The 15455-nt window shown below is 32.3% G+C and overlaps 1 protein-coding gene across 1 annotated transcript in view; it reads left to right on the forward strand.

Annotated features, from left to right (window-relative positions):
- LOC115889238 (division abnormally delayed protein-like) overlaps positions 1-15455 on the forward strand; it is a 186662-nt gene that overhangs the window by 48789 nt on the left and 122418 nt on the right. The window contains 1 exon segment of the mRNA XM_030909184.1: positions 10351-10494. Coding sequence (XP_030765044.1) covers positions 10351-10494 — 144 coding nt within the window.

The following is a 15455-nucleotide window of genomic DNA, read 5'->3' on the forward strand; positions in this document are numbered from 1 at the left end:
AATATCATTTATGTGACAGAAATCAAGCAAATATTGGAAGTTCCAGTGAAATTCTCATTTAATTTCTAAAATTTGTAATAATATTTTGTATTTACATCCAAAAGCAATGGAGGTAGGCAGTAAAGGTAAATAAATTTCATTAACTAAATAGAATGACTTTTTAGGACCATTTAAACTTATCATGCAGCCATTCTTTCTTAAAGAAAACATGAAAAACAAAACAAGTAATCGTGAAGTGTAAGCTATAAAAATATAAATATTGATTACATTTGTTTATTTATTATTGATCTGTTTTAATACTGGGCCTGCAAATCTTCACTTGAGCGGTCTAACGAGTTTAACAGTTTATTAATAAAGTACTTTTCAATATAACTCCATTGAAAAGAAGAAGCAAACATAAAAGCAGAGAATAGGTACATTAAAAATGCATAAAAGATAAATTTTATAATTGAGGTATTGAAATTTAGAAATCGTCAATATTTGACGTTTCAAATATTTTACCAAACCGTTCCGTTTCAAACCGATGTTTTTCAGGAACCGCTCTTTACCGTAGTTGGCCGGTCTGGTTCGTCTGGTTTTGCAACGGAATACAGCCCAACACAAAAGTTTAAATAAAACCTATGGAAACCAACCAAACCTCAAAAACACACAAAAATTTGTTCGTAAAAGTATGTTTACAAAAACTGTTTGAATTCTGCGGTTACAAGCGGGTGTTAATACGAAGTTTCGATGCCGGAATGCATTTCCACATCGCCAGAACTGTAATAAAATCGATCAGACACCTCGCCCGGGGCGTTTTTAGATCGGTACAGAGATCGTCAAACTCACACACGCGGGGTCGTATAATAAAAACAATGAAAAAGGCGAGTTCGAATTTAACACCTATGCTTACATTACCGTTGATAAATTATATTTTAATGGTTCTCTGGCTGCGATCGACGGTTTCGAGCAAATGAGGTGTTAAAAGGATTTTTTTTTTCGTTTTTAGCAGATATCTTCTGTAGACAGTGGAGTACTGAAATCTGTTTTGATACAAACATATATTAATCGGTTTAAAACGTTCTACGTCTTCAGATGCCATCTCTCCATGCCCGTCTGTCTCTCCAAGAGATCTTTCCTCCATAAACGTGTCAATCTCTTCCTGTCAACTTCTTCTCGGTCTACCCGTTTTTTTTCTTCCTGCAGGTTTCCGGTTTATAATTTGCTTTGGGATTCTTATTTCTGCCATTCTTTGGACATGCCCGTACCATATGAATTGATTGTTCTTTATCTCGTCCACTATTGTATGTTTAACTTCCATATCTCTCTTATGCGTTCATTAGTATAGTTATGCGTTCGAGTTTTGATTTGTCTGCTGATCTCCTCCAAAAATCCATCTTTGTACCTTTCAGCATTCTTTTTGTTGTTTTCTTAATTGGCCACAGCTGTACGTGGTTATACTCTTGATGGATGGTATTATATATTAGTGTTTTGTTCCTATTGTTTATGGCTTCTGTCCCACAGTATCCCATTTAATACCGTGGTTATACTCTTGATGGATGGTATTATATATTAGTGTTTTGTTCCTATTGTTTATGCTTCTGTCCCACAGTATCCCATTTAATACCGTGATAGCAATCCTTCTAAGTTGGTTTCATTCTTTAATTGCTGTATCCAACAGTCCATCATTTGTGATCTGCATACCCAAATATTTGTATTTTGTGCAGCACTTAATTTTTTTCCCTTCTTCTAGTATTAGGTTCTGTTGTTCTCCTCCGATACACATATATTCTGTTTTGTTAGTATTGATCTTGAGTCCCCATTTCTGATATACTTCTATAAGATGTCATCATTTTCATTTTGTCCTTTACTCCTACGTGGAGCATAGGGCTTCAATAAACGCTCTCCAGCGGGTTCGGTTGTTGGCAATTGATTTGACATCTCGCCATGATCGGTTTACTACTTCCATCTCCTTTTTAATTATCCTTTGCCATGTGTGTCTTAGACGACCGGTTCTTCTACTGTCTTGTGGATTCCACTCAATAGCTCTGCCAGCGATGTTGTAGCCGCTTCGCCTTAAAGTGTGACCAATCCACCTCCACTTCCTAAATTTGATCTCGTTATACACCTGCCTCTGGTTGGTCAAGCTCCATAAATCCTCGTTTCTCATAGTATTTGGCCAGAATATTCCTACAATTTTTCTCAGACAGCGGTATATGAAAACTTGGAGTTTGTTAATTAATGGCGATGTAATTTTCCAGGTCTCTGCACCATACAGCAATTCTGACTTATTGTGACATTCGAATTGAAAATCTTAAGCCTAGTAAGTTGAGAGTACCGTATAGATCTCCAAATATTGGTTTGGTTGCACGATCTCCAAATATTGGTTGAAGTATGTCATCAGCGAATTTTAAATGGTTAAGATATTCTCCAGGTTTTTTCAATACTTGATTATTACATATTCTGACTAAAGATATTTCTGTTCACCGAAATACATAAATAAATAAATGCCTTTATTGTCAAAAATTTTTACAATTTGTAGACAAAGGTAAAGTAAACAAACAAAAGAGAATACAAAACAAGTATACAAATTACATTGTCAGTCTTATTGTTTAAAATAAACATTTATAAATGTTTACAATGTCAAAGAATAAAAAAATAAAAATAAGATTCAAAAATATTTACTATATTTATAGTAAATATAGTAATAGCAAATATTAGACCAGTGTTTACAAGATCAAATTCGATTATCAAAATATAAGTTAATCTTATTTACTAGAAAGCCTTTTCTAGTAAATAAGATTTCAATGCTTTGCGAAATGAAGAAAATAATGTTATGGATATGATTTCAAATGGCAGGTGATTGTGCATTTTTTTCGAGTTGTATAATATTGTCAAGGTGTATGTGGCGCTAAACTGTATTACTGGTTGCCTACTTCGTCGCAACGTGCCAACGTGTCAAGAAAAATGGCGCATTCGCCAGAAAGTAAAAGAATATTACATAATTCTATAGAAGGTTCGAGAAAGCGTCAGTAGGGGTATATAAAGGCCCACGCTTGGCGGTTGGACAGTTTGAAGTTTGAATATACCGCGTTTGGAAATTGTGAATCGGACAATTTGGTGAAGGAATTTTATAAATAGTTAGTTATTGTGTGTATAAAGTGAGATAATAAATTCGTTAAGTATTTTATCGTGAGTTTAAATTAGTGGACCCACGGAATCCGTAACAATATTGAACTTTTAACTCACTCTGATCGTGGGGTAGGTAGATAAAGATCTTGGTCCGCGTTCCTGAGTTGATAAATGTGAGATGGCCTTTCGTCAGAAGCTGATACATGCTTACGTATTAGGCAAACGGATTCAAATATAAATAAGGAAGGAAGAGTTAATATTTTTAATTTTTTAAATAGTCCTGGCAATGAGTTCTGCTGTTTAGTCCCAGTGAATATCGAACAGCTCTCTTCTGGAGCTTGAAAATGAGGTCAAATTGAGTCGTACAACACGAACCCTATAATGGAAAGGCATATCTGAGGTGCGACTCAAAAAGTGCATAATAAACAGTTCTAGCCACTGACAAATTAAGCTCCTTAGAAACAGATATTAATGTAAAACAGGCAGAGCTTAATTTTTTCGACAATGCGTCGATATGCATGCCCCATTTCAGATAATTGTTTACAACAAGCCCTAAGAATTTTACAGATTTTAGTAGTTTTTTTCAGTGGTGGTGTTGTTAAGTACAAAAGCTTTAGTTTTAGATGTTGAGACTCAGGAGGTAAATATGTTATAATAAGCGAGTATTAAAAGTCAATAAAATCTAAGATCGCATAACCTACCCACATTTTTATCATTCATCTCGAAATGCAACTAATTGGCTGGGTAACTTATTAAACTTATTATTCGTTACGGGTATTGTAAAATAATACGCCAGTGTGATAAGATTAGATAATTTGGATTAAACCTACTTATTACAAAAACCTGTGTAAGTTTTTGTAAATAAAATTATTTGATATTCGTGATTTCAAATACTCTGCTCGTTTAAGAAAAAATACTGGTAATTAATTATTAATTAATAGTATACTAGGTTTTTTTAATTTACTTGCTTTGGATAAATATACATTATAATAGTAACCTAGTGAGATCAAGCTAAAGCTAGCAAAGTTAATTTATATATGTACTACATTTTTTTGCATTTTTTACTCTTTATCTGACAGGTATGATTTGACCCTAAAACAGTCACTTTGTCAGTCAACAGGAACATTTTATGATAACTAAATAATTAGTTGACCATACAGATGACAAAGAAAATTAATATTTTGTTTTGTGTTTCATCCAAACCTTCACCGTTCTAAGAAAAAGTCAACGCATTCAAAACTATACACTATCATTTACACGGTTCTTTTATTTATATGTGTCACTTCTCACAAATATATCCATTTTTATGCTACCCACGAGATACTGCACCTAATTGTATATTATGCTGACAGAGCTAGATAGAAAAACAGAGAGCCCAGAGAAATAAGTAAACGTAGATGAATGTTAAAATATTTGTATCACCTAATTAAGAAACGCGACAAATCCACAGATGATTCAAATCGATATTTTGGTTTCAAAATTTTATTAACGTGCGTCGGGCATGTGTATCTCCCATAGTAAAAAAAACTTAAGAATTTTGTATAAATGCCAACCTAAAGTATGTTTTAGGATGTATTTTAGGAAAGTATTTTAACTTCTACAGGGTGGCTCAAAAAGTGTGAGTGGATCGGGATGATTTCTTTTTAATGAAACACCCTGTAGCCCTGTATATTTGAAAAATCAAATGACTTACCGGAAATAAATTTTGATTTAAATTATACGAGCATGTCCTATCCGAAATTTTTACTATTTTTGACCATGTAGTAACTGTCTGCTTGGAGTGTTCGTGCAAAGGTTTAAAGAAAGAAAATGCGGCAACGCCGCCCCTATATCCTCCGCCGTTCCAGACCAAACCAAACCAAACCAGTTCATTCTGTTTTTGTATACCTTAGATCGCCTTTAGGGTGGGATACCATGTTTAGGGTGGTATTGTAATAATTTCGGATAGGACATGCTCGTATGATTTAAATCAAATTTCCTTCAGGTAAGTCATTTGATTTTTCAATTATTATACTATATTATTACATTTAATTATTATACTCATTATTACATTTATCAACATGTAGATGTTTAAATAGAAGAAAAGGCGATCAGTTGCTAAGTTGTTTAATTAAGAAATATGTAGCAAAATGATTATAAACAAGTTAACTAAACAATTTATAAAAACAACAAAATAAACTAGAACAAAATCTTTTGTAAATTTAAATTTTGATAATGCCAAGAAAAAAAATCTTGTATCTAAATTAATATATACATTATCACTAAGTCTAAATTATTATTATGGAAGAAAAAACTTGGTGTTTTGTCTACATTTTTAAGTACAGCTAAAAATAATTAATCCTCTTACAATTTTTAAATTATTTGATATTTTATTTCTATTTTATTAAATTTGGCCCTTTTAAGACACCTTCTGCAAATGCTTTTTAATCTGGGTCTAAAGGTTTATTGTAAAAAATTGCAAACGTATTTGAAAAATATTAATTTTTTGATTATGTAATGGGCACTATGATTACTTACTTGTTTCGTTGACCTGCTTGAATCCATTTTTGCTTTAGATCAAATCGTTGTGAGAAGTTGTGAAGCTATAAAATGTTGTTCCGGGAGAGTTAAATATCCGGGAAAATTGAGTTATTGAATGTTATTGCACCCAACAACCACGTAATTACGCCCTTTTTTACGTGTTAATATTTTTTCGACCATTTTATTTACATTTGAAATTGTTTGAACAACCAATCAACACTGCATTATTATTTATAACTTAGATTGACTCTATGTTTACTTAGTTTTCTGAGAGTTATACAGGCAGAGGAACAGAAAGTTATATAAACAAACGGCACATTGTATTTAATTAAAATTTCATTTGAACTTTATCAGGTTTAATTGAAATATTCGCCCTGCCATTTTGGGGTCTCAGATGTAATAAATTGCGGTCGGGCTTTGTCAGTGTGTATGTGCGCGACATTTTAAGATAACCCAATTTATGTACAATAACTATGAATTGTCATTAAAAGTTGGTTAGGGAAATAATTTCTGGTATAGAGCCATCGTGTATCGAAATCGATCAAAAAACAATTATCGTATTGTCGGAAATTAAATTTTAGCGACTTTGGCTTATAGCCGAAAGTTTTAATTTAATTATATATAGGACGTACGGAACGTGAACTTTGAGTTTATAGTTTATTATTAATAAAAGTTAGGATTTTCAGTAATGGAAGATATTTGTATATTTCGTTACTGAAACAGAAAATAAAAAAAATAAAGATATAGAATGTTCAGCCACCGTTCAGTTTCACGTCATATATTCTCGAAGTCTCTCAATCACTTGCCAACCAGATGAAAGAGATTGGTGACGTCATTACGGCGTTTCGTAAATTACTGCATATTGTTTTTAGTAATTTCCATTATCATTTATTTGGACTGTATTCCGTTGCAAAACCAGGTGAACCAGACCGGTAAACTACGGTAAAGAGCGGTTCCTGAAAAACATCGGTTTGATACGGAACGGTTTGGTAAAATATTGGAAACGTCAAATGTTGACGTTTTCTAAATTTCAATACCTCTACTATAAAATTTATTTGTTATGCATTTTTAATGTACATATTCTCTGCTTACGTTTGCTTCTTCTTTTCAATGGAGTTTAATATTGAAAACTACTTTATTAATAAACTGTTAAACTCGTTAGACAGCTCAAGTGAAGATTTGCAGGTCCAATATTAAAACAGATCAATAATAAATAAACAAAATTTTTATAGCTTACAAAACATTCACGATTGCTTGTTGTCTTGTTTTTCACGTTTTCTTTAAATGTTCCTGACTTTAAGAAACAATGGCTGCATGATAAGTTTAAATGGTCCTAAAAAGTAATTCTATTTAGTTAATGAAATTTATTTACCTTTACTGCCTACCTCCATTGCTTTTGGATGTAAATACAAAATATTATTACAAATTTTAGAAATTAAATGAGAATTTCATTCGATTTCTGTCACATAAATGACATTGATTGATAAACAAAACCAGAAAAACTAGCCTTCTCGCGCTGGTTAGTTTGGTGACAGTTATAACCGAATTTTTCAGGAACCGTGTTCCGTAATAAGAAAACTGTCAGGAAACTGATAGAAACGGAACATAAAACCATAACCAAGGTAAGCAACGGAATACACCCTTGATTTGGGGTTATAAAAATTTTATTGACGGACATCTATCAATGTCAAAATTAAAATTTGATTGTTGCTGTAAAACGAAATTCAAATTTTTTATTGCAAAAATGCCTCAAAGATTTAACCAAAATGAACCAGAACTCATTGCTAAGCTTATAAATTATTTTTCTCGAGAAAGAGACGCTGGTAGGACACTCTTGGGCCTGTGGACGCCGTATATGAAGTAAGTACAATGCAGAGGTGTAATATTCCTATATAAAATACAAATTAATAGTGTTTTTAACTAATATAGCCAGTTGCTGATATTTTAGAAAAATAGGAATTTCAACAGTCCAAAGGATTGGAATTAAAGGGTTCGTAACTGATAAAGAGTTCAAGAAAAATTTAATAAATGCCGAAAAAAACGGGACTCGTTCAATCAATAATATAGGAACGTACTTGGTTCTTTTATAATAATTTTATCATTATTTAAACCTATTTTATGGCCCGTGTGGTTCAATGTTGACAAACCATAAATTTGCAGAAATCCCCTATTTTAAATAGTTTTTTTGTTCTTTATGTTTTTTTTTGTTTTTTAGTTTTTTTTGTTGTTTTTTTTTGTTTTTTTTATTTTTTTTTATTTATTCGAACATCTAAAGTCCTATATGTTTTGCCAGCATAATTTTTTATACTTGCATGTTATTTTGTATAATTTACCATTCTTGTTTGAAATGTAGTATATTGTTACGAGTCTATAAGGATCTTTTAGGAATAATTCCTTACTTGTTATATCAAAATTTTTTAAAAACCTTCCTTTATTATATTTTTTCTTTACTAACTGGTTTTAATTGACAATTAACTACTCCAAAAATGGTAAAATAATATAAGAAACTTACGCAGTACTTAAATTAAAATACCTTTAATTTCGTCGTTTGTTAATTTGTGCTTTGTACATTTTTACGGACAATCATTCCATTCTCTGTATTACGTATATTACTACAGGTTTCGCTTTTGCTTTGTATTTTTTCGGCTTTATTTCTTTCTGCCTCTGCATTGTTTTAAAACGTAATCATTTTCGAAATATACGCTCTTGAATTTTCGGCTTTTCGCATTAGTAAAGCGATTTCAATTTCGCGTGGAGTTTTTCTTGTTACGAACAGCGTGTGTGCTGTAGAAAAATGTAATACGGAATTCAATAATTCTGTTTTTGACCATTCCTTTTAATTAACTAATACGTTGTACTTTTTAAAGTTTCTATGGATAAGGAAATGTAAACAAAACAAGAAGGAAAAAATGGCTTTCTGTTTAGAAAGTACCTAATAAATAGGATTTATTATGATTAAAAACTAAAATACAATCTACAATTTGAGCGTTTATATATATTCGCTCAGTGGGCACCGAGTGGGCGTGGCAAGATCTAGCCAACCGAGTCAGAGCCCACCGAGCGTAACGTTAGATTTCCGCTACTAGAGTAGTAGGAACAAAGAACTTGAAGGAATTGGACCGTTGTCTCTGTTCATACTATCTTTACATTTATTAATTCTGATGCTTTCATAGGCATCTAATTGCCTGTAATTTGAGACTTGTTTAATTAATTTCAAATTATTAAGATCTATAAAATGTTCTTTATCAACAATATTTAACAACGCAAGATTTATCCAGTCTACCATATCTTATCTGAGCTAAATGTTCTTTAAATCTAGTTAATATTGATCTTCTAGTTTGCCCAACATATTTTTGATTACAATCTTTACAAGAAATTTCATAAATACCCGACCTTTCCAGTGGAGGTGTTTTATCCTTTGGATTACCTAATAATTGTTGTAATTTATTATTAGCACTATACACAAGTTTATAATTGACATTCTTAAAAATTCCTTTTAGACCACGGGATAACTGTCATCAAACGGCATTGGAAAATATTTTGACGTATCTTTCTCCACTTGAAAACTCGAATTTTCAGAAATCATTAACCTATACCTACGTATTCTAATTATTTATCAACTAGTGAAGGAGAGTATCCATTACACTCAGCTACATTTCTAATGTAATCTCTTTCTATTTCATATCTTTCGTTGGAAAATGGAAAACTAAGTAATCTATGAACTAAGAAATTTAAACTAGCCATTTTATGTTCAACACTATGATATGATTCATTAGGAATATATCTGTGTATACTGGTATTTTTCCTATAGATATCAAATTCCAGGCAATTATTAGTATATTAGAAATACTAATTAATACTATACTAATTTAACTAATACATCTAAAAATGGTAATCTGTCGTTCTCAATTTCATGTGTAAATTTAATGGAAGGAAAACGATTATTTAACTTAGAAATAAAATTATCTCTGGTGTCTGAATGTGTGTCAAAAACAGCAAAAATATCTTCCACAAACCTAAACCATACTCTTGTAATATACTCAAACTGATTCTTAGCCTCTACTTCAAACCTGCTCATGAATAAATTAGCCAGAAATGGAGACAATGGATTACCCATTGGTGTACCTTCCCGCTGTTTATAAAAGTTATAAACAATTTTGTTTCAAACATAACGATGTAAGCTCAATATATTCAATCACAGTTTTGTTGTCGAGACCATTTGCGTTCAGTAATTCCTTCAAGTAGTCTAAAGTATGTGGAACTGGAACACTTGGGAACAACGAAGATACATCAAAGGAAGCGAGCAGTTAGACTTTAGGACTTTTAGGAAAAAAATTAACAGTATTTTCATGGTTTTCTTAATTTTCTCGCAAACGGTATGGAAATTTGAAAAAGATTTTATAAACGGGATTAACCATTTTAGAAGAAGCAACATTTTTTATGAAGAATGCACTTTTCTCAAAATGTCAATAACAAAAAAGTTTTTTCTCTTGTAAAGACAATCCGGGGACATAAATTTCATGACTATAACGAATCGTTTTGGAATAAATGTGCACTTATAGAGAAATCGCAACCGAATGTTGCCCCCTACCCTACCAGAATATACGATACTAGTTCACCGATCCATGTACACATTGTACACAATCACTGGCTCTATTTCATAACTGACAATCGACGAAGCCTTATTATTTCTCTATTTCCTCCCGTTTTCATTTACAGGAAGCGTGTGCGGAGGACAATGCTGCGACGACGAGGTGGAGGCCGTTCTAAAGCAGCAGGGCAGGAGGGACTTCATCGCCCTGCTGCAACACAATTCCAGGTCGCTGCTAGGGCCCATCAACCGGACATCGGCAATCTTACAGAGTGAGTTTAGATTTAATCAGCTTAATTCAATTAGTTTAGATTCTATTAGGTTAGGTCTCGGTGTACGTCTAATAATAATAATGGTCTCGTTCGTGATGGTCGTGAGAAAAAAATCCGAGTCGTAGTAGACTTTGACGTGACAATTAATTTTTATAATGTATATTATGCTATGCCGTTCTGCCAATATACAGGGTGGTCCGAACTGTATTCCGGAAACTTCGGAAGCATATTCTGTAGATAAAAATAAGTAAAAAAGTTCGTATAAATGTATGTCCTAAAATGCTTAGTTTCGGAGATACAGGGTGTAGAAGTTTCATTTTTATTTCGATTTTTTCCAAATAATTTATGAAGTAACGTAAATATTTGGATGGAAATTGGTGTCTGGGAGTTTTTTGACATGAGAAATTTGATTTTGATGTCAATATGACTCCTACTTGTAAAGGGCGCCACCTACATATTTTTAACTGGTTTGAAGAGTAGTAACTTTTAGTCTGTACCTGTATAAAACTACTGAGTAAAAAAATGTACATTTACGACCTTTTTTACGCAAAACAGATCTCTTGACAGTTCTCGAGATATTTGGAATCGGAATTATCAATACCTGTCATCATTGACATAAATTAAACATGTTGTCTAAATAGTTATTAGACTGAAATCATAAATTTGAAATGATGTTGTGCCAAAAGTTCAACAGAAACGTGTACGTTCAACAGAAAAAGTGAAATAAATTAGTGGTTTCAATTAGCGTAGAAGTTTGTTCCTCTAATTCCAATGTAAGCATTCAAAACTTAAAAATTAATGGCAGTCATTTTCAATTAGTAGAAAAAGTTAACAAACTTTTAACTTTTCCACTAATTATAATTCAAAATTTGCGAGGATTGTCGTTTTGGCCTTTGATTATCATCCGTCAAGAGAAATTGTGGTTAGAAATCACAAGTTGATTGTTTTATAAGCTAAATATTAGGCTTTCTCTATGGATACAACTCCCTACTGCAAGTTGTTGCTAGGATATTCTAAAAAGCATAGAGTGTAATTGAAACCACTAATTTATTCCGCTAATTGCAAGGTCCTAATGAAGCTTAATACAGACATGATTGCTTTGAATGTCTTGATTTTAAAATTGAATGTCAAAGTAAGGGGTCAGTACAAAGGGCTAAAAGGACTAAAAACAGAGATATTAACGAAATGTTAGCTGTTGTATTTCAAAATTTCCCAATTTTATCTGGTCAATAATGGCATTTTCCGGACAATGATTGACAAAAGACAATGAAAGATTAACATTTTTAAGATTGACTTTAATTCATGGACATTTTGGTACTTATCTTATTGGCCGGGTATTATTATAAAAGCCCTGTATACATCATTATCAGTAACATATAAATTTCAAATCTTTAACGAATAGCGGATCGTTTTTATAGTAAACAGAATTAAGGAAAGAATGTTAAAATTTTAAATATATTTTTTTCTTAAAAAGAAACATTAAATTTGGGGATTCGCGTACACCTGTGCCCTTTTTGAGGAACCGCTACTGATTATTTATATACATTTTTTGTCGCGCGCAGAAAAATGTAGCACTAAATCCATTAATTATCCTTTAAGCACACCCATATTTGCAACGACACCACGTTTGTGCACCAAATGACAAATTTAAAGTCACACCTCCAGTTTACCAAATGAATTACGACGCACTAAATCACACTTAATCTGAAATCGGAAATTACATGGAAAAAATCCGCAATGCTGGTGCTCGCTTCTTATTTCTTCGCATTGCAATTGCCTAGCGCCAGTAAAAGGCGTTCAACGTAAATTAATGTGATAGGGTAAGAAAACGTTGCTTGTTGTACAGGTTCAGAATATATTAGAAACTTTAATTAGTCTTGAAAAGTTTAGTTTGTTAATAAATTCAGGAAAGTTCTATATGAAATATTAAGTAGACACCTAGAAAGGCGACACCGAAATAGACAACTAGAATACGGGATGACAACAAACTCGTATACAGTGTTGGAATTTTATTTTGTCTCATCATTCATTAAAATAACAAATTATAGGGTTTTTAGTCGAGTTTAAATATATATTTCCAAAAATGACACACGCCGTCAAATTCCATACTTACATATTTATATAAACTATATTTTTTGGTTAAATAGGACACCCTATACAGGGCGATTCACGGTGATGGAAGGTTAGACGTTAGACGTTTATTCCGAACCAGTAAATGAAGGGTGTACTCTGTTGCTTACCTTGATTATGGTATGTTCCGTTTCTATCGGTTTCCTGAAAGTTTTCTTATTACAGAACACGGTTCCTGAAAAATATTTTTCATAATTGTCACCAAACTAACCAGCGCGAGAAGGCTAGTTTTTCTGGTTTTGTTTGTCAATCAGTGTCATTTATGTAACAGAAATCAAGCAAATATTGGTTCAAAGTTCGAGTGAAATTCTCATTTAATTTCTAAAATTTGTAATAATATTTTGTAGAGCAATGGAGGTACCAAAAGCAATGGAGGTAGGTAGTAAAGGTAAATAAATTTTTTTAACTAAATATAATGACTTTTTAGGACCATTTAAACTTATCCTGCACCCATTGTTTTTTAAACTCAGGAACATTTAAGAAAACATGAGAAACAAGACAAGTAATCGTGAATGTTTTGTAAGCTATAAAAATATAAATATTTACTAGATTTGTTTATTTATTATTGATCTATTTTAATATTTAACAGTTCATTAATAAAGTATTTTTCAATATTAAACGCCATTGAAAAGAAGAAGCAAACTTAAAAGCAGAGAATAGGTACATTAAAAATGCATAAAAGATAAATTTTATATGTTTATAATAAAGGTATTGAAATTTAGAAAACGTTAACATTTGACATTTTCTTGATGACAAACCGATGTTTTTCAGGAACCGCTCTTTACCGTAGTTTGCTGGTCTAGTTCGCCTGGTTTTGCAACGGAATACAGCCGAAATGAATTTTTACATAAAGGCCCCACCTATCCAAAGCATTTTCAGCGATTCAGCGTTGTCGCTTCATTTGAAAAGCGATAGCATCTTTGTTTTTTTAAATGGTTAACACCCGGTATTTTATTACATTTTTGGAAAGTACTTTCATTTCTCATAATTTTCCTGTTATACTTATTTCTAACAGTTTTCGAGATAAAAAATAAAATAGGTGTAAAATTGACAAAAACATGGTCTTGAATAGGCATTGGTTGAATGATAAATTCGACATATTGAAAGCAGAAATCTGGTTTATAGGCTAACGAAAGTACACATATTCAACAATAAAAATTGGGGACCTCTGATTTAGACAGATCAAATATATCGCCTTTCGTTAACATATAACCCAAATTTCAACATTAAAAATGTTCCATTCTTGATTTAACCAGTGGTTATTCAAGATCATGGATCAATTTTACACATATTTTGTTTTTTACTTCAAAATCACGCCTGCAGAATGCAAGAAAACCGCATAACAAAATCTCTGCTTTACGATGAGCTTGTAGACGGTAAGAGGAGGCCGGGTGGACAACTCAAAAGGTACAAGGATATTTTTGACGAAAACTTAAAAGGGAAAACTCAAAAATGCAGAATGAGTGGGAAGAAGCAGCTCACAATAGAATGGAATGGAGAAGAATTGCAAACTCAGTTAACAGCGGCAACCAAAAAGTAACGAGGCAACAAAGCAATGAGATTTTTGAATGTCCGGAGTGCGGTAGACAGATAACATCACGTATCGGGCTTTTCTGTCACAGAAAAGCTCATGAAATAAAACGCCTTGGCTGACCATCTTCTGATGCGTGTCAAATACTCGTCAGCGAGTAATGGCAGTAGTAGTAGTAGTAGTTTATACAAAAATACAAAAACAACGGATAAGAAAAATGATGCCTTAAATTGTATTGCATCTTAGCAGAGAAAATGTCCTTGATGCGATATCTTATAACAAAGTTATGCAAGTCTGGAGGGAAATCTGATTTTGTCGAGCAAATACGAAGGTGACTAACGGAGCTATCGATTGATAAGGATAATGGCATGCAGCTGCCTTCTGAACTGCATATTGAGTCATTTAGATAATATTATTATAAACGAAATTGGTTTCCATTTATGATTGATTATATGATATTGTTTTGTATTAGGTACGTATCTACTAACCAGTTTCATATCAATTTACCGAGACTTATTGGTCATTATTTTTCTCTGCTGTATTTTCATCTATTTTTATTAGTTGTAACGGATAAATAAATAATAGAGTAATATTTAAAGATTGTAAACAATGAAACAGTTAATATATATTATCAAAGCAAAACCTTTGAAGGCGGGTAAAAGGACACAGTCCCATCATCAGGCGCATAATAGTTTAAATTCCCGAAACATGTCGCCCCCCTTGCTTTTTTAAACATTAAAATTTAAATTAAACAACTTAAAGATTGTGAGTTATTGTCCTTTTACCCGCCTTCAAAGGTTTTGCTTTGATAATATGAACTCACACTGGGTTAGAGAACGTTTAATATAATATTATGTTGAACTGGCATTATCTTTAATTTTTAAATTTTACACAAATGTTCATTAATTTTATTAAATACTGAAACCACTGACTTTATATACTAGATTGGTGATGGCGAACCTCGCATTCGTTTTGGATTTTTTCAAATGCTGTCTATAACCTTCAGTTTGATCATTACAATTCTAAAATTACGTAAATGAGGACAAATGTGTTTGTAGCACTTGAAATAAAACAAAAGTGTTACACACTCTAGTAACTGGACGAGAACGGTTCTGCTTCCCAAGTGGAAACCAACTTAAAGCCTAACTCAAGAACTTAGAAGTCCCCATCCCCAACTTGGAATGGGGATCTTCCAACGGTCTAAGACAAGATTTTCCTCGATTTAAGTCTCATTAACAATCTTCGAATTGTCACGGGGTTTATAACACTGGACACCTCAGTAGATTGAAGCTAGAAGCAA

This window comes from Sitophilus oryzae, unplaced genomic scaffold, assembly GCF_002938485.1.
Source record: "Sitophilus oryzae breed Bouriz unplaced genomic scaffold, Soryzae_2.0 scaffold_811_pilon_pilon, whole genome shotgun sequence".
Classification (NCBI taxonomy): domain Eukaryota; kingdom Metazoa; phylum Arthropoda; class Insecta; order Coleoptera; family Curculionidae; genus Sitophilus; species Sitophilus oryzae.